This window comes from Bos mutus, chromosome 7, assembly GCF_027580195.1.
Source record: "Bos mutus isolate GX-2022 chromosome 7, NWIPB_WYAK_1.1, whole genome shotgun sequence".
Taxonomy (NCBI): Eukaryota; Metazoa; Chordata; class Mammalia; order Artiodactyla; family Bovidae; genus Bos; species Bos mutus.
Genome location: NC_091623.1, coordinates 89064411 through 89087551, shown reverse-complemented (window position 1 = coordinate 89087551; position 23141 = coordinate 89064411). Strand labels below are relative to the sequence as shown.

Genomic DNA, 23141 nt, shown 5'->3' with positions numbered 1-23141 from the left:
AAGGCATCCACAAGCCCGCCAGAATGTGAGACTGGAGGGGATTCTCACGTTGGTGAAAACGAAAATAAAAAGGAATAAACTGAAAAGCCCCAGGTTAGCCAGCTGAGAAACCCGTCAAGCTGTTTTGAAAGTAAGAAGTAAAGCCACTTTTTGTTATTCCTCTGGAAGAGATATAGAATAATGTTGATAAATGCTGTTTCATGTCAGGTAAAAAGGAAAACCAGGCCACACAGCAGCAGGGGTCAAAAACTATCATTGATAAAAGGAATAGGAGAGGTCTAGCAGAGGGCCAGCAGCCAGTGGAGTAGAGACCCGAGAAAAAGAGGGCTACTGGCCTAACTTAAAGATATACAGGATTTGCTCTTTCCTGTACTGGGACTCTCAGAGGCTGGAAAAATTATGTTTTCTAAAGTAATAGGTTATCTGAACTAGAAATGGAGGAGGAAACCCCCCTCCCATGTAAGTATTCAAATTTACATGAACTATAAGAATTAGGCAGAGGACTGCAGACTATTTTTAATCCATTGAGCTCAGTAATCTTGAAAAATTAGAAACCTATTTGGTTAAAACAAAACCACAATTTCAGGAGAGATAATATGCTTTAAGTTATTGTGATTGCCTTTGAGGTGCAAACATAAAAAGTCTAGTTTTGTATCAGGAGGAATAAACTGAGCTGTGAGCTTCACCAAGATAAACTGTTCTAGGATATAGTGTTGTTGCCCTTCTGGAGCTTGTTATTCACAGGTTTTGCTGAGTGTCATAAACCAGAAGTTTTATCTTAAAGATCTAGACTTTTGTGAGGAGGAGACAGTCTGTTTTAAATATTTGAAATTTTATTCTGTTTTGACATAAAACTAAGGAACACTCAGATAATCTATACCATGTTAGTATTCCCATCAGAAAAAACAGATAAAACAGTATTTAGAAAGCAGTATCAGTAAATCTTATTAAGCATTAGATGTGTTTAAAATGTTGATATTAATTTATAACCTGTAGGTGTGTGTATGACTTAAATGTTAAAATCTCACATTTGTTAAAGATCTTCTACAATTACAAATCCAGATTTTCTGTAGGCTTCACAAACCAGAGAGGTAAATAAATGTGCAGGAATCAAAGGATAAATGTATTATAAATACATATTAGTTGTATTACCTAATTAAAGCCATAATCTGTTAATACAGCTATGGATTTATTTCAAAAATTTAATTGAATATATTATTGATAGTGTAGTTGTTGTGTTTTCCAATGTTGGTAGAGTGGTTAAAGTTCTTCACTTTCATAGAGTCCAGATTGAGCTGCCAGCCGCTGAAACTCTCCTTCAGGGTTAAAAGCTTGTTTCACATTCAGACCTTTCCCGTTAAGTGCTAAATATTTGCTGAAAGTTGGTCGGACACGTAACTGTTTAGGAGCTGGAAGAGTTTGGTTTGGACGGGCTGAAATAGATCAAATAAAAGTTAATTTAGAAAACTTGTTCTAAACACATGGGTCGCACTAGGTAGTCATTATGAGACAGGAAAAGAAAAAATAGAAAACTGACTATGTATGAGAAGAATCCCTCAGATTTTATACTATGCTGGAATTTGTTTTTCTTACTAAATCTCAGTTAAGTTCTTTGTAACACTTGGCATAGCGCTTTATAAGAGCGTGACATACCTGTAACATCTAATCTTGTGTTACATGTGGTCACTCCAGCTTCATTAACTGCAGACACAGTATACCATCCAGCATCTTTCTTGTTTACATCTTTTATCAATAAAGTAACTCTTCCAGAGTTATCATGATATAAACTGGAAAGAGATAATTACAAGTTGAAAGTAAACGAATTAGTTTTTCTGTGAGAATTTACTTATGATGTCTCTGACCTACAGAGTCAGACTAGCAAGAAGAAAAAAAAGCATTTGGAAATTCTGAGTCTGTAGCCAGTCATTGCATAACTACTGCTTTTCTTGAATTAAACATCCACCTCATCTTGTTTGTATCATCTATTTCCTTGGGTAATCTTCTTTTATTGTTAGTAAAAAGGTAAATCCTAGCCTACTTTAACTGCTAAATTTCTGATTAGTGCAATCTAGCTTAGTGAGGCTTATCATATTTCTATATATTTTTAAAGATTGAAGTATAGTTGATTTACAATATTGTGTTAGTTTCATTTATATATATATATTTAAAATTAGACAAATTGACGTCACAAATGCATGCCATTTATAATGCATTTCAAAGGATAACTGGATTCACCCAAGCACACTGTAGTTAGTGTAACTAACTCTCAAAATACTTATCCTACCTTATTCGATCAGTGTTGAATTGTACCATTTCATTATTTCTTTTCCAGAAAAGCTTTGGTGGAGGTACAGCCGAGATCTGGCATTCTAGCTTCACTGATTCTCCCTCAAACACTTTTTTACTCTGTGGTTTGTAGATGAACATTGGTGCTCTTCTGTGTTCTTTTGCTACATATTAATAAAAAAATTCATGTATTTGAAATATTATAAAAATATTAATGAAAAAGTATTATGAAGTTTGTATGCTGATATAAAAGTTTTAGAAAGTACTAACAACAGAAATGGAAGGTTTATGTTTCAGCTTTAGTTAAAATAATATGCAATTCTGTTGTATATTGTGATACTGTTTATAATTCTAAAACAGTAATGTAATGATGACTTTATAATCATGTTTCATTTGAAGAATTTAAGTTACATTGTCATATCATCTTACCTATTGGGAGACTGAGTGGTGGAAAGAGAACCAACAACTTGGGTCCAAATTCTGTTTGCCCCACCAGCCATGCACATTGGGGAAAATTTTGTTTAGTTTTTCTGAGACTAAATTGTATTTATTATAAAGTGATACCCAAGTAATAGTGACTGCTGTGCCCACACCAAACAAAATTATGTGAGGATCAGTTGCAGTTATGAATGAAGAAGCACTTTGTAAACTATAAAATAATATACAAATGCCAGTAATTATTATGTCTTTGCTTTTCTTCAAATACCTGAGGGAAAAGAGTAATTGGTACTATAATACTATAGCTTTTCTGAAGGAGAAATGAGGAGATTGGATGAATGCCAGCTGAAGTCTTTTTCAGCTCTAACATTATAGTATTTTTGGAGCGATTGGCATAGAAAGGTTTTGCCCAAAGCATAATCCCTTGAATTCTGTGTGTGGTATGTATGTGTTTAAAATTCCTAGATCACTAGTTTTTCCCTTAGTCTGAGGTCCCTTATTATATCATAGAATAATCTTACAGCTTTTTCATTCATCTGGATAGAATACAAATTCAGGATTGCCCATCCTTTAACTTGGTCAAGCTTTTATACAATAAACAGTGAATTATAGCAAAATATCTCTGATGCAGTATATCTTAAGTCATTTCAAATGTGACATATTTAAAGCAGTTAACTTGTAATATTTTAAAACAGGGCATTAGTTTTATGAAAACTACTAAAAACAAATTTGAGACATGGGTTTTATTCTACTTTTTTTCTAAAGCAAGTCAGCCTATTTTTGTCATAATTAAAGACTAGTTTCTGGTAAAAAGTGCATAGCCTAAGGCTAAAAGTTAACATTTACTCTTCAATTTTAAACTATGTGTGATTATAACAACCTGTGAAAATGTGAATCAGATCGATTATTTTAGACCATAGACCAGAAATATGATTAGATTAAAAATTTTCATTTTAATGTTTGATCTACAAATACTGTACGTCTAAAAATGTAACTAGAGTATACTGCCTTCTTTGGTCTTTCTGAAATGTTACCTTATTTCTCTTCCAGAAAAGCTTTAGTGGTAGATCTGTCATTCTAGTTTCTTTGAGTTTTCCTCAACCTCTGCCCACTGTGGCTTTTACATAAAAATTGATGTTCTACTAGATTCTGTAGTATAGACATGAACCTTAAATGTAAAGTCTTTTTCAACAGTTTCTTTTTTGATTTGACATGTTTTTAAGGAGCTCTCTGGTATCTCTCTGAAAGCTTACCCAGGACGTCCAGCTGCACAGTAAAGGTGGCTTCTCCTGCTCTGTTCTTGGCAACACATGCATAAGCCCCTGCATCTGAAGCTCTGACCACTTCAAAGATGAGTGAATGAAAACCCTTCTCAGACACTATCATTTTGTGAAAATCATCTGATTGAACTGGTCGTCCATTTAGATACCATGACACATCAGGAGCTGGTAGTCCACTCACCTAGAAAGGAAAATACAAGATGATAGAATTTTAAATTACAGATCACTGGATCCCCTTTGTCCATTTATGAATTTTAACAATTCAGTATCTGAGTGGGTTTGTGATTAAAAATGCAAAGTACGATCTTAAAAGATATTTTCTTTCAATAATTTTTAACAAAGTAGTAAAAATGATAATCCTTGAAATTAATATAGTATTTTCAGACTATCTCAAACCACATCTAGCTCTTTCATATACAACCTCAGGCCCCTTAAGATCTCTTAATTACTATATTAAGGACATTAATTTATGTTATATTGATTTCCACAAGGAATATGGAAGTCATATGGATTTTCTGGATAATGGCAAGTGCAAATGAAGTCCTAAAAACACATATATATGAATCTTGCTAATCTAATTAATAACCTTTCCAAAATAGAGTGTTCTTGAGCTATAGTTCTGGTGTATGAATGACATTTTTTAAGTGTTTTCATATAAGCCTTAACAGTCAAATCTGTACACTGAATTTCACTCATAAGGAATCTGGAAAAATATTTTATGAAGAAAAAGTTCTCCAAAATGATGATAATAAAAATGTACGCCTTTCTAATAAGTTATTTTAGCCTGAAGAATTAATTCTTCCAGGCCAAGAGAGGGCAGGGTAGCTTGAATTTCTTGAAGAGGCATTTTACTTAGGAAATCCTATTGTTATGAAAGCTTCACTTATACAGGGTATTAGGTGTTCGGCACTATTGTAAGTACCTTATACCTATTTACTCAGTTTATCTTCAAATAGCTTTATGACATTGGTATAATTTTTATTCCCATTTTACAGGGAAAACAAAAGGGTAGTGATATTAAATGATTTGTCTCAGGTTACACAGCTGGAAAATGGCAGGGCCAGGATTCGAACCCAGGTAAACTTATGTATAGTGTTCTTATCCACTATACATATTACTGCGGCTTCCTTGGTGGCTCAGACAGTAAAAAATCTGCTTGCAATGCTAGAGACTTAGGTTCGATCCCTGGGTCAGGAAGATCCCCTGGAGAAGGGAATGGCTACGCACTCTAGTATTCTCGCCTGAAGAATTCCATGGACAGAGGAACCTGCTGGGTTACAGTCCATGGGGTGGCAAAGAGTCGGACACGATTGAGTGACTAACTCACACACGTACATACATACATACTACTTCTCAGGCTGTGTAGAAAGCTATGAAGAGGAGGAGACATTTTTCAAAATACTATCCCATTGTTTAATTTTTCTCCAATATTTTTGAACTTTTTTCTTACTTTGAAGTCCATTCTGCAGAATCTTCCTTCTTCAATTGACATGTTCTCTGGCACTTGAATGAAGCGAGGTGGGTAAAATTTCTCCTGGATTGCATCCTGATCATTCACGTCTCCTCTTGAAGATGATCTGCTTCTACAAAAACATTTTAATAATCATTGTGCAGAAGAATTGTCATTGCTCTTCCTTTCATGCAAATATGATTTAGCCATCACATTTGAAACCCCAGAGGCTATGCTGTTTGATCTGATAGTGTAGTAACAATGGAGAGAGGCTGCAGAGCTGTATTTATCTGTGGCATATTTGAGGACTGTTAGAAATGGTAGCAATTTAGAAACATCTGGGACAAATGATACATCTTTGTTTCTTTTTTTCAGTGCCATGAATTGATGAAGAAACTAATCTATTAAAATGCATGGACAATTATAGTCACATGCAAAGACTGTATAATTAGGATTGGGTTTTCATTATGAGAAAGTTTAGTATGGAAACATGGTCCTGGCTTATTTGACCAAGACATTTAAAAAACTTCCTCTGAGACAGTTGTGATAATTAACAGATAAAAATTTTTATTGTCATCTTGGACGTTAGAAAATTCATATTGTTCTTCTCTGTTGGTTCCAAAGCAGTATAAACATTTTCTGTTTTATAGCCATACTTTTTTATATGTGTGTTAGTTGCTCAGTCGTGTCTGACTCTGTGACCCCATGGACTGTAGCTCGCCTGTCTCCTCTGTCCATGGGATTCTCCAGGCAAGAGTATTGTAATGGATTGCCATTCCCTTCTCCAGGGGATCTTCCCAACCCAGGGATCAAACTTGGGTCTCTCGCACTGTGGGCAGTTTCTTTACCACCCAAGCATAGTTAATTTACAGTGTTGTGTTAGCTTTAAGTGTATAGCAAAGTGATTCAGCTATATACAGATATATCTTTTTCAGATTCTTTTCCATTGTAGGTTATTACAAGACATTGAATATAGTTCCCTGTGCTGTACAACAGGTCCTTTTTGTTCATCTATTTTGTACCCAGAAGTGTGTATATGTTATCCTAAATTCCTAATTTATCCGCCCGCCAACCCGCTAATTCCTCTGGTGACACTGTTTTTTATAAAAGGTTTGTAAGAAACTTGAGGATTTTGTAAATATTACATTTAAAAAAATATGAACATGTTTTAGGTAGCAAAATACATACTTCTTTAAAATTAAAAACATTTTTTTACCTTACTTGTGATGTAGGAACTTGCAGTCGTGCATGTTCTATATTGTGCTGCTTGAAATTAAAACAAAGTGATAATGTTAACATGCCACTGTTAGCTTGAAATTAAGCAGAATTTAGTAGTTGAACATTTCTGTTGTGATTGTGTTTGTATTGTCATATATAGTTCTATATATTTAGCTGTTAAGCATTTAAAATATTGTATACTAACTTTCTAGTATTCTAGCAAGAAATCTATACAGTTAAGACTATTCACTAGATATGGTTTATGAAAATTAACTAAACTGAATTGATGGTGGTTCATTTTTCAAATGACTGTTTTTTATGTCAAAGGATGATGAATCCTGGTGTATTTGAAATGGGAGCACATAGTACAGATTGTCCTTTGGTAAAACAGTAATAGTCATGAGGTCACTTGTGTTGGCAGTAGATAACAGGGTATTATGCTTACTACTCATAAGTGGCACCAATAGCAATAAACACGTATTAGACTGGAAAATACTTTTCTTTTTGGCTCAGGGCACAAAATCCTGATGGACACTCTGGAAGCTATGTGTAGAGCTATGAATAGCCTTTGGAAAACAATATTACTTCCCACTTAATAATGATGTATTTAATTTAAGCAACCATCTTTTAGGATTTATATCTGAGCACTAGCAAATTATTCATATTTGAGGATGAAATCAGGAATTGATGAATATTATAATTAATTGGTAAGATATTGTGTGCCTGTTTCTCATATTTCATTGTGCTTGGTATAGTGAGAGATACGAAGAAGTAGAAAATATAGTCCTTACCTGGACAAACGAAAAACATCTGTATAGCAACATAGCAAATAAATACAGATAATTTATTTTGGGATGAACTTTAATTTTGTTTGTGTTTTGTCACTCTAAAACAAAATTCTTATAACTCTGCAATGATTGTTGGTGAGGCTTTGAGTTTGTCTAAGCAAAATGTCAAAAGAACAATCAGTATGGCAGAAACCGACACAATATTGTAAAGCAATTCTCCTCCAATTAAAAATAAATAAAATATAAAAAAGAGCAGTCAACTAATTTTTTAGTAAAAAAACAAATCCACTTAAAATCATAATATCCAAATTAAGTTTTTTACTTTTTCCTATAGTGGTTTGAATATATATAGATTTGTATTCATAGGTATGATATTTTTGGTTATATGTATTGCATTGGCCAAAAAGTTCATTCAGGTTTTTTCATACCATTTTAGGGAAAACCCAAATGAACTTTTTGGACAACCCAATAGTTTGATGACATTTTGTATTATTTAAGTAGACTATTTGAAGTGTAAGATTTTTCTTTTCTGATTTCATAATATATTTTGCTGCTATCTCTTTTCTTGGTACTATCATCTTCATTTTAAAGTTTTTGAAGAACTAATGAGAAAAACAATACATCTTTGCCCTTGAAATCATACATTGAATTTGTAAGATAAACCGTCATCAATATGATGTTACTTTGAGTTATTTATTCTTATAGAGATATATTTATGTCTTATTCTTGCTTTAATCTCCTATTTCAACTCCAGAGCCCAACACACAGTAGATGGTTCATATAAATTAGTTGAATAAATGAGCATGTGAACGGTTTAGTAGCTAGGAGAGATTTAAGTTCTGTTTTCAGGTTCTAGTTACTTGCTGTGCTAGATAGACCCCACTCTATCCTTTTTAGTAGATCTAGTCACATTTGGTGAAAAAGTGAAAGTGTTAGTTACCCAGTACTGTCTGACTCTTTGTGACCCCACGGACTGTAACCCACCAGGCTCCTCTGTCCATGGAATTCTCCAGGCAAGAATACTAGAATGGGTAGCCATTCCCTTCTCCAGGGGATCGTCCTGATCTAGGGATTGAACCTGGATCTCCTTTGTGAATAGTGAGAGATCTGGGTTTGATCCCTGAGTTGGGAAGATCCCCTGGAGAAGGGAATGGCTACCCACTCCAGTGTTCTTGCCTGGAGAATTCCATGAACAAAGGAGCCTGGTGGGCTATAGTCGGTAGGGTTTCAAAGAGTGGGACACAACTGAGTGATTAACACACAGTCACATTTAATAGAAACAATCTTATTTTCCTCTTATGCTTTAGAAGGATGCTTTTTATGAGGTTGGAATTTTTGAATGCCTGGTTTCATCCCTTTTGCTCCCAGTTTCTGTGGACTTTTTAGGAAGGACTAAGAGATAACTACAGCAGGAAGACAGGAAGCAATAGCTGTTCATTCTGCCTCTCCAGCAGTACACTTCTCTTTGAGGTTAACTTGTTAAAATAAAATTGGTCAGGAACATGCCTGTGGAATATTCACTTTATGTTCTCCATAAAGTTAATCCCTTCTTGGAAAGGATGCTTTTGTTAATCCTGGAGCCGTTATTCATAAGGTTTTTGTTGTCTGTTTTGTTTTTAATAAGCATTTCAAAATACATGGAACATGTCAAAGGAATTAGATGTTTCATTAGTACACGAGTTTATTTTAAAACTTTGAAATGATAAACAGCTTATGAGAAAAGGTTGCAATTACTTTCTTCCGAGTTTTAACTTCCGTCCTGTTAAAGATTTACAACTCATAAATTTTCTGTCCATGTAGACGTTGTAGGGAGAGTCCTAGGTCTAACTGACCCCTAAATGTCTAGATGAAAAGTGACACCATTAGCCTTCTGGTATTTTGACTTTGTAATATTTCATATGCAGATATTAGAACCACCAGAAAATAGGGTAAAGTTAAAAATTTTTGTGTATGTATTCAACCAGTCATGGCCTGTCCTTTTTTATATCTAATGCAGCATGGAAGTAATTGACTTTTGCTTCAAATGCTAGTTATAAATATTTAGAAAAGCATGCATCTAAAAATCACATGAAAGAAAAGTGCTCCAGTTAGATAAAGATTAGTTTAATTTACCTGTGCTGAATCTTGTGCCTCACTGTCATTTTGACCTTGAAACACAGCAGCTGCATTCTGTGGTCCTAGCAATCTGCGAGCCATCTTCTCCTCATATGTTAGCCGCTTTAAAGAAAGAATCATAAAGGAGATAGTAATGAGATTTAATAAAAGTTGTTTATATGACTTTACCTTAAAACCACCAAGAATTATAACAAAGAAACATAATTATGCCTATTGAATGATAGATACTGTATTTTTAAGAAAGCATTTTCTTTCATTCAAAGCGTTTCAACTTCCTTCATCTGTAAATATTCATCTCTGTTTTCTTTTTTCTCCTAGGAAAGACAAACTTTGTTGTTGTTCAGTTGCTAAGTCATGTCTGATACTTTGCCATCTCATGAACTACAGCGCACCAGGCTTCTCTGTCCTTCACTATCTTCCTGAGTTTACTCAAACTCGTGTTTTTTTTTTTTTTTTTTCTTTCAAGAAGCCCAAACAATTTTTTTGGCCAACCCAACAGTGGATTAAAGGCACATAGCAGTACTGTTTCAGATATCAGTGACTAATAATACAATGTGCAAAATAAGAATTGTAGCTGTTTTCCATTAATAGTATATACCAAAGTACATGAAGAAGTCAGGTTGACAGTTATTTCCCATTAGTTATTTGGTCATCAGACATTTTTATGGAAGGGCAATGCTTAAAACAGAATTTGAATTAAGTCATTCAGATTGTTTTTTTTTTTTTTTTTCATTTGCTTCATTCTTTTACTGCTGAACTCCTAGAAGGGATTTCATGCAGAGAAATACAGAATAGGATCCAAATATTCCCTCTTTTTAGATAATCCTATCCCTTGCTAATTATATGGACATAGCTCTGTGAGACAGAAACAACTGTCTTACTGAGATTAGATTTTATAGTTCTCTTGTCTTTTTATACAAAATAGGCATCTTGCTTACTTGGTTTCCATTGTGAAGAAGGCTGTCCTTGCATTTTAGCTTTCTCTCCAAATCTTGAATAAGAGCTTCTTTTGATCCTTGTATTTCGTGGTCAGGAGTTCTTGGTGTGAGCTTAGCATTTGCATTTTGGGATGACTTAACATTTATGGATTGGCCTACTGAGGGTTGTTGATAGCTTTAAAAAGAATAAAAGATTTTTATTTATTTATTTATTTACTTCACAATGTTGTATTGGTTTTGCCATACATCAACATGCATCCGCCACGGGTGTACATGTGTTCCCCATCCTGAACCCCCCTCCCACCTCCCTCCCCATACCATCCCTCTGGGTCATCCCAGTGCACCAGCCCCAAGCTTCCTGTATCCTGCATCAAACCTGGACTGGCGGTTCATTTCTTATATGATATTATACATGTTTTAATGCCATTCTCCCAAATCATCACCCACCTCCCTCTCCCACAGAGTCCAAAAGACTGTTCTATACATCTGTGTCTCTTGCTGTCTCGCATACAGGGTTGTCGTTACCATCTTTCTAAATTCCATATATATGCGTTAGTATACTGTATTGGTGTTTTTCTTTCTGGCTTACTTCACTCTGTATAATAGGCTCCAGTTTCATCCACCTCGTTAGAACTGATTCAAATGTATTCTTTTTAATGGCTGAGTAATATTCCATTGTGTTATTTTTAAAAAATAAGATCTTTAAGAAGTGGTAAAATAGAATTGGCATCTTTTTGTCAGTCACCTTTAGGTAGGTTGAATTTACCACTTAGTATTGTGGGTGTTATTAAAATACCAATTGCCTTAATAACAGTCAGGAAGAATTTTATAGGAATGGTTACCAGCTGTTTTTTCTTTTCTCTTTGTCTTTGCAAATGAAAATTAAGTAGCAGGAGGAGCAATTTAGATTAGACATAAGAAGAATGTTTTTCCCTGAAGATTTTCCCTAAAGAAGTGAGAGTGAGTCCGGTAAGTGGCAGCGTGAGGGCTCTTCCAATATTCCAGTTGAATTTCCTAAGTTTGATTTATGAGTGGTTAGTAAGCATTAGTGTACTGGAGCTGACTCATATGGGCTTAAGAGAATGATTTTTAGTGTCTCTTCCCAACTCACTGTGATCTCATGTTGAAAGTCTGAAATTGATTGGTGAAAGTATATACACTAGGGAAATTGGTTAGTGCCACAATTACCACCTTCCTCCAGAGCTGATTGTTAAACATTTACCAGCATGACTACTGGTGTTCAATGAATATTCTCTTGCTTTGCATTGAATTTACAGTTTATATAATCTCTGGCTTTAATTTCTACTTCCTATTAATTTCATATTCTAGATAATCCAAGTATGGCACTATATAACAACTTCTAAAGTGATAGTTTCTTTAATGTTGCTAACGTGATTTTTAGAGAAAGAGATGATTAGAGGAGGAAGGAGAAAGAAATGTAAACTGAGAAAAAAGGAGGTCTGGAAAAAAACAAGTTTGAATGGCATTGGTTTAAATCCTTATTTCAAACTCCAATCCTAAATTTTATTCTAAGATGTCCTTGCACCTCTCAGAGTTTCCCTGCTGATTCTGATAGAGGACAGGGGTGGTGTTTAAGGAGTCCTGTATTTTTAGATCTGTTAGATAGCTCATGCTTTTATTCATATTTTACCTAGTTTATTTACTTAGGGTGCTGCAGGTGCTAGCTTATACCCGTTTAGTATAATAGATATTGTATTGTGTGGGAAAACAGGCCACTGCCCTCTGAATATTTTGCCATTATCATAATAAACATTCTGCAGATATCCAGATGAGGAAGCCTTGGTCTGTTCTCTGATATGTTCGTGTTCAAAAATTCTCAAGGATCATTAAAAGAACTTGTAAGCTAAGGGGAAATATATTTCCTCTGAGTGGAGCCAGAGATTTAATTTTTGCAGACTTTGGGGACTTGGTTAGTAATCTCTAGATTGTAAATATACTGAGGGAAAAAAGATGTTTTATTACTCACTGTTGTATTATTTGTATCTACTAACCCGAGGCTTTCAAAATAGTGAAGCGATACTATTAGTTCAATGAATGAATATTTTTCATTGTATTCAAGATACTCTATTGAAAGTTGAATATATACGTTTTCCTTTGTTGTATTCCAGATATTCAGCATTGCCTATATCAGTCCTCAACTAAAGTCTGATTTGGTCCGTGAAGTAAATAGCCAAACAAAATGTTTAAGTAAATAGTAAGGTGGTTTTGTTTTAAGATTGAATTCCCAGGTCAAAGTGTTAAAGTTCCCTTGGTTTTATAGATCTACTGTTTCTTCAAATGTATGAAGTTAGAATAGTCTGCCTGTTTTGTTTTTGTTTTGAGCTAGCCTATCATTTTTTAAAAAGTTACATGTGTTTGGTAAAGTGAGTTAGCATTAAATAATAATTTTGTCACACTGTCATAGTGTAATATGTCTGAGAAATCCTAAAGGACTGTTAAAACCAAGGCTGAGAATTACTTACATGTATTTATGTAACTTCAGTCACTTTGTTCACTGAATACCTGCATTATTACCATTTTATATGGTTTAAGGGTTAGGACTTGCTATCTATTCATAATTAGAAACTAACGTTATACTTGCACAGTGCTTTGTAGGGTTTTCTCCCCCTAACATTAATCACCCAAATCCTTAGCTTTCGTTATAGATCAACATACTGAATCACCTAATAGGTAAGGTAGTCATGCTGAATGTCACACAGCAAGCTTTTTGAAAGGAGTACTTAAAGGGTTCCTCTAAATTTCCAGTCTGTTGGTTCGAGCAAATGTATGAAACGTTTGCTTAAGGGTTCCTTACTGATGAAAAGCTAACTAAAGCTTTCAAGCTTCTCTAGGTCAGAATCCAAGGAATTATTTTAGAAGACAGGGCAAACTTAAGCCCATCATAACAATGAGGGAGTTGTGCACAAATGTTCAAAGGGCAAAGCTTTCCACCTTGTACAGCTGGACACTGAATGGGTATCAAGTGGCTGTGGGAAGATTAAAAGAGTTATCTATGATTGCTGAAAATGGAACAGCTAAAGCTGGATCTTTGATCTCTAGTTTGGGGTCCTTCTATGCTTTATTTCTCATCCTCTCCATTTCATCCTTTTTTCCTCTCTTTAGTTCTATGCACAGAACTAAGTACATGGTCATGGCTCGCTAATATTTTATGGCCTTCTTTTCTGGACAGGAATTTGGAATAGGATTAAACACTTTACTAAGAAGAATATAGTCAGAAAAGGTTATTTTAGATTTAAATATGCTTATACAGCAAATTTAGAAATAATTGAAAGCTAGATGGAAAAGATTATCTGGGTAAAATGTAACTAAGAAAAATCTACAATGTGTGATAATGGGTATAATGGGAATTTGGGATGGAAGAGGAGAAGAGGGCTCTTAATTCCTGAAGGCATCTTTTAAAATTTTTAGGCCAAACCTGTGAGAATGCCTTTTTGTAGGTTAAAATTTTTGTCAGCCATTTCAGATGATTCTACCTAGTATCTGTAGGATTCTAACAAATGTGTTTGACTTTCTTGGTTTTCATTTTTAAAAATATTGAAAAATTTTCTTTGCAAGTTGATTTGCTGTGGTTAGACCACTAACAATTGGAATCTTTTGAAAAATTAGCCTCTAGAGAAAACTGAGAGAAATTAGTGAATTTCAGCATATCTGTTGATAAGCCTGTAACCAACAAAACATATTCTATCAGTTTTTCAGATGCCTTTGATTTAATTCTCTTGATGTTCTAGCCAGCCGAGGAATAGGAAAACTGATAGCCCAAAGTTTGCATAAGCACAAAGTATTTAGTTCATGTTTTAAAAAAAGCACAACCACTATGTCCTTCTTCATATCAGTTTCTCCTCGGACAGTTTTAGGGCTGTGGAAATAGTACATGCTTGCATAAGTCTGCAGGTATTCTTCCCTGTATTTAGATTGGTCCTACCAGTTGGAACAAAGTGTGGTTTTAATGATCTTCGAAACTTTAAGGTCACGAATCTATTCAAGCCTTTTTTTCTGATCATCGGGAAAATTTACATACTTTAGTGTCTGAATCCCATATTTTCTTTTTAGCCAAGTGGATATTCAGGATCAGAGGGGAAGACGGATAGTAAGAAAAGACTAAAACTGAGAAGAAACTTAATAGCTTCTGCTTATGTGAGAGGAAATCCTATCTGAAGAAGAGCAGACAGGTGTTCACCTCAGCTAAGCTTAGAATCAGAGGGATCAAATTTACAGCATGAGGAACTTAAAGCTGGGGAAATAGTTCACTGTTCTTGGGTATGTTAGAAATCTCTTTTGGAAGATGGAAAATAATAGGTAAGTCATTACCTATTATGTATAATATGTGTAATTCAAGTATAATATGAAGTAAGAGGTGATTTGGGTTTAACTCAACCTGAACACTGGTCAGATGATTTATTGCCAGTACCCTGGTTCAAGGTGTTCCAGGAGAAATATGGAATGAGACCATGAAGTCACATTGACTTTTTAGATAGTGAAGAATGACGTACATAACCCATCCCCCTTCTCCCCCAGATACTAGCTCCCAGGATTCACAGTTTTATCTAACTATGTCTCTCTCTCTCTCTCTCTTTATATATATATATATATATTTTTTTTTTTTCTTTTAAGCTCACTTACTTGGAGTCCACCGTGGAAGGGTTTTTACTGCTGCTGTAATCAGGCTGTGATGGTAATATGGAGCTGAGGAAGCTGGCTGGAGACTGGTTATAAGTAGCTGTAACCCTTTGGGCTGGGTTGGAGCCAGCAAGCTGCTGAGGAGAAGCAGGGAAAGCAGAGGAGGACATAGTGATGTGAGAGCTCACTGTTGAGGAGGCAGAATATCTTTGCTCTGTGCACTGGCGGGGTTGGATGGTAATGGAGGACTGTTTGGTCTGGCTAGAGTAGCTGGAGATTTCCGGTCCGGGAGGCTGAAGTCTGGAGCCACATGGATTTTGGGATTGGATGAAGTGTTTTGGACGTTCGTAGTTAAACATGTTTAGCTGGTTTATGGAAGTTGAAGGCAACTTATTGTAATGACTTGCTCCTGAAGGGGTGGGGTCCTGAATCTGGGTCTGCAAGCCTGGAATTACAGAAGGTTGCAGTGAATCAGAAGCGACCTTGGTCTGTGCCTCCTTGTTGAGATCCTGGGGATACAGCGCTCCTGGCTTTGATGGAGTGGCCTTCTCTTGAAGAATATTGTTCCTTCAAAAGAAGAAAGTGATTCAGTTACAGTATTTGCATAAAAATGGTACTGTGTAAGATCTTTAGGAGTTTATGTGCTTTATTTTTTTTTCTTAAACTTATGTACTTCCATTCCTTTATGTGTTGTCTTTGCACAAATGACTTCCACTTGAGAATAAGAAAAAATAATTCATTAGTGTTTGTTTGCCTCTGGGTGATTCTTCAAGCACACCTGGGGGCTTCAAGATGTAGGAAAAGTTTTGATTTTGAGTTCGCCAAGTGTTTGTTTATGAAAAGAAAATTTGTGATGTTGTTCAGTGTGTTCATTTTATTTCGTGTTTAGCTTTTGACAAAAGCCTGCAGTTTCATTAGCCACAGAGAGTTACTGATTTAAAATTATTAGCAGTTAAATATATTAGCTTCTATTCAGTTTGAATTCTTCCCATTGCTCATCAATACCAATGAACAACTCTTCTGATGCATCGTTAATTCATGCCTTGGTGATCTGTGATGAATGACATGGTGAATCAAGGTGAGCAGTGTGCTTCTTTTCTAAAGAACATTACTGTCCGTATTTGCTCCTTCATCCTTTTACAATTTCACAAAGTACAGCAAACGCCCGTACTTCACTGTTGTCAACCATGAGTGGATTTCGTTTTACCTTATAATTCACTGCCTCTTTTTCTCCCTTTGCTTCCCAATTGACCATAGTACCAAACTAGAAGATAATTAAGGAGTGACTGCATTCAAGTATCTCTCTGTATGTATATAAATTACTGTATTCCAGAACCCTTTGTAGTTTTTGTTATTTTTTGATTTTATTGGTTATTGGTTTTGCTGTTCTCTTAATTATTTGGTTTCACTTTAAATTATTTTTGTGTTTAGTATGTATTTTAGACTAAATTTTGAAATTGCTTTCATTCCTGTATTATTTTTTTTTTTGAAATGGCAAACAGTATGTACAGAAGGAAGTAAGGCAGGTTTGAAGCTAGCCTATACTTTTCCAAGAAAAGATGATTGCCATTTCTCATACTCAACACTGCATTGGCATTCCTGACTTTTGACAGTAGGTCCCCATTTTTCCTCTGATGGATCATTTGCCACTAAAATCAGCCTCAAAGAAATATTTTCACCTGATTTTTTCCATTAGTATGGTAAATCTGGGAAGGACTATATATATACTTTACACAAAAAGACTAGCCCCATAAATTGTTTTAACATTGATTCTGTCTTTATTCAAAATGTCAACTAATTTAATTCAGAATATGTTTAGTTTGCTTCATATAGTATAAACCAACATTGAGGTAATGATAAATCAAACTTGTAGCTAGTAAAATTAACCAAATTGTCATCATTGAATCCTAGTCTTATGATTATTTAATGTCCTCTCTTGAATAAAGTATCATTTTTAATGAAAAATTTCTAAACCCATCAACTTGATTCTCAGGTTGTATGTATAGTTTAGAGTTACACAGTTTTAGGAAAGAACAAAAATGCAACTAAACAGCCAAGAGAAAGATTCTATTGAAAAAGGCACTTCAAAAGTCATACATTTCTTAATTTTGAGTTTATGAACACAAGCACATTCAACTAGGGTGCACTTTAGTAATTAACTATATTAAGCCTTGAAATTACTGGAGAAAAACATCCAAAAGGAGGCTTTAATTAGATATTCTTAAAAAAAGAGATTATTTCAAGGCAAGTAGTTTTATACTCTGGGTTTACTCCATTGCAGAATTGAATCCAGTGTTTGATTTTAAATTCCTTTTTGGGCTGACAGATCATTCAGATTAATTTCAAATAGCAAGGAATAAACTGTTAAACAAATAGCCAGTAGATATTTTCCAGAAAGTTCCCTGTTTTTCTTTATGTGTATTTTTAGAATGTCAACTGTGTTGTACATTTTGATATCAGCTTACATAGTTAACAATTACTGTTATTTTTTAAAAAATTCAATTAAAAATATGTTCTTTCAAATGTTTCATTTTCATGTCTGAAGAAAATTTTGTACATATGTTCATGCAGATAACTCTGGAAGGTTTTTCTTCGTGTTTGTAGTTACTGTTCAACAATCAGTTCTATAATCCTTCTGTTTTATTGACAGTATCATTGTATTCCAAATAATGTTAAATAAATTTCAGAGATTTTATGAATAAAGTTCTATTAACTCTCCTGTTTAGAAAAATCTTAACTCTCCCCCCTATCTCTAACATACCACAAACTTAAACAGAAAACTGAGGGTATTTTGAAATATAGGACATTGCACAGTTACAGTTAGGCCAGGTGTCCTTTTTCAAAGAAAACTGATGATTGAAAAATAATGACACACAACTATCTTTCCTTCTACCTTTTTTAATGCCTTATAGTTTCAGTGGAATGAACAGGTCTCATTCTTTTCAAATCTTTGTGTAATGCCATTATGATCTTGTGGCTTTTGAACGTTTTATCTGAAGATCACCTTTTACATACTGTTCTGATTTGGACAAAAAACAAAAACAAAACCCAAAACTGAAGCAGGAATAAAGAAGGGACTTACCCGAGTTCCAGAGAGTGCCAGCTGGGTTAAACCTACTACTAAAGGGAAGGAAGAGGCATCCCCTTCCCTCGCAGACTAATCTAGTGGCTCTGTGCTTAGTATTATAGCACCACTGACTTTTATCAGCTGCCAAGCAGTGACATCTGATGTGCTTGCCTGTCCATCTACCTATGCTGGCATGTCAAAGTAAGAGTCCATGATCTAAACAATATCTCAGATGTCTTAGTGATATTTAAGGAGTGGGATTACATGAGCTTCTCTTGCAAGCCTCTTTATTTTAGATGTGAACTTTGACTAGGAGCTTTAGCAAGCACATGTAGGGGGGACAGCAAAGAACTGAGAAATGGGAAAAGGTGTAGAGAAAACTCATTTTCTCTTTTTGTGATGGGGGCTTTGATCTTCCTTTTTGAAAAAAGGACTGAAAGGGAAATAGTATTCTAAGACTGACATTCTGACTACTAAGACTTCTCCAGAAATAAGACCACTGACGGGTGGGCTTCAAATTGATTTCTGTTAGATAGCTATTCACATGAAGACCTCTTTTTTTCCTCTCTTGCCAAATGGAAGGAGGGGTAGAGTGGGATTCAAGCAGTTTGCTTCAAGAGAAGGAGTGTGTCTAGGCAAAGGCAAGAGAGCAGAATGATGGTGTTATGTCACTGGGAAGGTGGGGAAGTGGAAAAACATGATTTGGTCTGTATAGCAAGTTCTCTGAATCTGTATGGCATACAGATCCTTGACCTTATACTTTTAATGACCTTATACCTTTATACTTTTATTCTAAAAGAGTTGAAACACTTAAGAAACTACCCATCAAGCAGTGTTTACAATTAGGGCTCTGTCCTGTAGCTCTCTCTATCTCCCTTACTCCTTATAGTTACACAATTTCCTTTCTCTTTTCACCAAGGAGACCATCTTAGCCTTTTATGTTTCCATGTGTGTGTGTGTGTGTGTGTGTGTGTGTGCAGAGAAGTATATAATTAGGAAGAAAGCTTCAGATCAACAAGAGGTGGTAGAGAGGGGTAGGTGACATGAGGATCAGGCTAATCAATTGGAATTATCCATATTTAGTGGCTTTAGCTTGGTGTGGTTCTGTTGTTTAAAACATAATTATTTATTCCCCTCTCTCATAGTCTTAGAACAGGCCCTGATTCTGGGAAAGATTGAGGGCAGGAGAAGGGGACAAGAGAGGATGAAATGGTTGGTTGGTGTCATTGATTCAATGGACATGAGTTTGAGCAAGCTCTGGGAGATGGTGATGGACAGGGAAGCCTGGCGTGCTGCAGTCCATGTGGCCACAAAGTGTCGGACACGACTGAGTGACTGAACAACAACCCTCATGGATACTCCAGCCTTGCTGTAATTGCTGTGTACATCAGGGTCCAACAAATAGATAATTGAGCACAAATGAGCCACTTAAAATTCTTCACAGCTGACCATGTAGGTGTAACTTCTTTGGTGTTCAGAGAAAGTTTGATGACTGCCACCTTAGTAGAAAAAGCATGCTTGACTTGATGAATAGGCATTTGTTTACTTATTGTAAGGAGTCTTATTGTAAGTCATTTTATAAGGAGTCACCCAAAATATTTCTCCACTTCTGCTCACTGATATTTCAGTTTACATTAATATGGGCAAAGCCTTCAATCCAAATTAGACTTAAAATGTAAGTGCAAGTGACAATAACAAGAATAATAGACACATATAGCCTTTAGTTTGAGCAAGACCCTATTCTAGGCACTTTAAATGTGATATATGTGACTGATACTTGATTCTTTCCAAGAACAGAGTTTGATTGAGATAAGCCCTACCAGCCGAGTGTGGTAGATGCCCAGGACAAACTTAAATCCCCAATTTTCCCAAGGGCAGATGCCAAATGTTCCATAGTTGAGGAAGAATTTTAGTTTTTATTTATTCTTTATCATTTACACTTTTCCTCTTCTTTTCCCTTGACCTTTGTAAGAGAAACTCTCATTACAGTGTGGTAGCTCCATGGTGCATTGAGACTAAGGTTCTTGCTACAATTAGGGGATCAAGAGATGGTTTTGGAAAGGTAGATAAGGTGTTTTATAACACCATTCTCAAAAGTTAAGGGTCTATATTCAGTAATTTACCATGAATCTGTTTTTCTGCCTTTTGATATTTGGTGTGCTTTTTTAAATGGTGTTTTATGTTTTCTCACAAATATGGCTGTTTGAATGATTTGATGCTTATTTGAGAAAAATCATCCTAAAACTGAAAGAATTAAGATGTCTGGTGGGTGAACCATATTCCAGCTTACCCACTAAAGACAACTTTCCCATTTCTGTCTCTAAATTATCAGTAAGTGCCTCTAGTAAATCATTCTAATACCTCACAATATGTATGTAACTTCCTACTGTTGCAGGTGTTTCCTACTGAAATATTTCCTGCTACATGTCCAGGAAATTCCTTCTTGTCTCATCACCAGTGGGTAGCTGTTTAACTGTCACTCATTAATCTCTTGTTTTTTAAAATGCGAAGTATATATGTGATTGTAAAAATGGTACTTTAAACTTCTGACCTTTTTCAGAGGTCAGATGTGTGTGATGAGGCTAATTTCTATCCTTCTCAGCTGTATCAACTGAGAAGGAAAATGTCATATTGAAGATGAAAGGACAAAAGAATGAAGAATGTTTTATTGATTTTCAGGTTATGCATTAATCACTGTGATTTTTGAAGTTCTGCATAGACATATAGCAAAAGGGAATCGCCTTGGAGCAGTGGACTCAGTCTTATTCTTCTCAAGAAATAATGATGGATACTCCACTGGATTTGGAGTCAGACAGTACGAATGATAGTATTAATTTGGTTAATGCTCTGCAGCTTTCTAGACATATTAACCTTTTTATTATCGATTTTGGAGACCTGAGTGTAAGTACTCACTCTACTGCATATCTCTGAACTTTAATAATTAAGTGAAAAACAATGATAGTATCTATTTTACTAAATCAGTGTTGCAGAGACTCAAATGAAACAAGAAATCCTACAGTGGACTATTTTGTGGTATAATGTATCTCTTCAACTAGGTTTTTTTCTGAAGAAGGAACTCTTTATTACTTATTTATCTTGTCTAGGAGAGTATAGCTCTTGGTAGACATTCAGTAAAAACCTGCTAACATTCATGGAACTTTTACCTGATAATTTCCCCACAAATGATTTTATTAATGAAAAAGATAGTAGTCTTAAATGAAAGATACTAATAGTAAATTCAAGGCCTTTTTAAGTCCTAAAGGCTCACTGATAAACACAGGTACTTATGGAGAAAAACTGTGGATGTGAGTATTGTCCATTTTACCAAGGCACAGAAACTGACAAACACATACAGTGTGCTTAACAAATGTTTGTTGAATAAATTGCGGTCTTATTTATTTTTCCACACACCTATTCTTCCTTGATACCGTGAGGAATCTATTTATAGGGGTAGCTACTGCCCAGACGACTAGTGATCCCATTAAGCTAAAGGGATTCCAGGAGACCAACTGAGAATTCACAGTTGTAGGCTGTTGCTGGAGATAACACTGACCTTGATATAAAGACAATGCAGTGAAGTAATAGTTCCTATTTATTGAATTCTTACTATGTGTTTCACACATTGTTTCAGGTCTGTTAGTTTCCAATGACTTTTAAGTATCAATTTTTAGGTTTTTAAAAAATAAGTATTTTGGTTTGGTGTTTGTGTTTGGGGGCTGGGGATGGTGATGGATTGTGTTGTTTTATTTTTAACTTTTTATTGTTTATTATTTTATTTTTTATTTATTTATTTTTTTACTTTACACTATTGTATTGGTTTTGCCATACATCAACATGCATCCGCTGTTTTAAACGTACAGGCTGCTTGGAAAGTTCACGTACTGATATATCTTTCTATTTATACTTTTGTCCTTTATATGCAAGGACAATTGTGTCTGTATTCTAAGACTGCTGCTGCTGCTGCTGCTAAGTTGCTTCAGTCGACTCTGTGTGACCCCATAGATGGCAGCCCACCAGGCTTCCCCGTCCCTGGGATTCTCCAGGCAAGAACACTGGAGTGGGTTGCCATTTCCTTCTCCAGTGCATGAAAGTGAAAAGTGAAAGTGAAGTCACTCAGTCGTGTCCGACTCGTAGTGACTCGACTTGAGCCTAACCAGGCTCCTCCGTCCATGGGATTTTCTAGGCAAGAGTACTGGAGTGGCTTGCCATTGCCTTCTCCAATTCTAAGACTAACCATGTAGAAATCTGTATCACAAAATGTTTTACCTGTTTGTATTGAGATAGGACATTGAATTCTAATTTGGGAAAAGACTCCATTCTTCAGAAACTTTTGCCATTTCAGTGTTGTTGTTGTTTTTTCCCCAACAAGTCTCTGTAGCAAACCCTTAAATATGTATCTAAGACTTATTATTTCTTAGTATTTCTAAAACTTACATGACTTACTGTTTCAGCCTTGGTGAAATGCATGGTGGGGAAATGGCAGAGGTAAAGTGATTCATCCATGCAAGCTTGCCGAGGGCAGGAGCTTTGTCATGTTCACTATTCTTTATATAGAGCCAAAAACGTTTGTTGGATGTGTGAATGTTAGGTCTGTCTGCCCTTACCATTGTGGTTGTAGCTCAGAAGAATTTTCATTGATGGTGCAGAACTCCTCCTTTGGAACCTGGATCTCATGTTCATTGTGACTGGCTGTTTCAGGAATAGTTTGCATAAGGTTTATTGGAGTATTGTCTGGATTTTTATCCTTTGTGTGGCTGTCACTGCTCCAGGGAGAGGAGACCAGTTTTGGAGGAAATTTTCTTGTGGGTGACTTTTGAGAACCCTCTGATTTCTCCACTTTTCCTTCTGAAAAATAGAATTAGTCACCAAAGTTCAGATAGAAACAGAGAGAGTCTTCCTCTTGGCTCAGGGCTGAATTTGAGC

At 35.4% G+C, this 23141-nt stretch overlaps 2 protein-coding genes across 6 annotated transcripts in view; both read right to left on the bottom strand.

Moving 5' to 3' along the window:
* Nucleotides 1–811: 811 nt before the first annotated feature.
* MYOT (myotilin) lies at nt 812–18390 on the bottom strand. 3 transcript variants are annotated; one of them, XM_005891694.3, is made up of 10 exons: nt 18234–18390; nt 15155–15718; nt 10514–10688; nt 9573–9677; nt 6671–6720; nt 5455–5587; nt 3978–4185; nt 2285–2450; nt 1654–1787; nt 812–1433 (listed from the first exon to the last, which is right to left on the bottom strand). In XM_005891694.3, the coding sequence occupies exons 2-10, from the start codon at nt 15508–15510 to the stop codon at nt 1261–1263; spliced, it is 1500 nt and encodes a 499-aa protein (XP_005891756.1). In that variant the 5' UTR covers nt 15511–15718; nt 18234–18390; the 3' UTR covers nt 812–1260. The 3 variants fall into 3 exon arrangements, with proteins under 3 accessions (XP_005891756.1, XP_070230494.1, XP_014332478.1); XM_070374393.1 differs by having other exon boundaries at nt 6671–6717; XM_014476992.2 differs by having other exon boundaries at nt 15155–15596; nt 18234–18363.
* A 3536-nt stretch (nt 18391–21926) lies between these two features.
* The window catches only part of LOC138988649 (palladin-like), a 45537-nt gene continuing 44322 nt past the window's right edge, over nt 21927–23141 (bottom strand). For 2 of the 3 annotated variants that reach the window (XM_070374879.1, XM_070374880.1), the window contains exon 8: nt 21929–23063. In XM_070374879.1, the coding sequence (XP_070230980.1) occupies nt 22819–23063 (245 nt within the window). In that variant the 3' untranslated portion in view covers nt 21929–22818. Of the gene's footprint in view, nt 23064–23141 lie in introns of all 3 variants that reach the window. The other variant, XM_070374881.1, reaches the window with a different exon arrangement.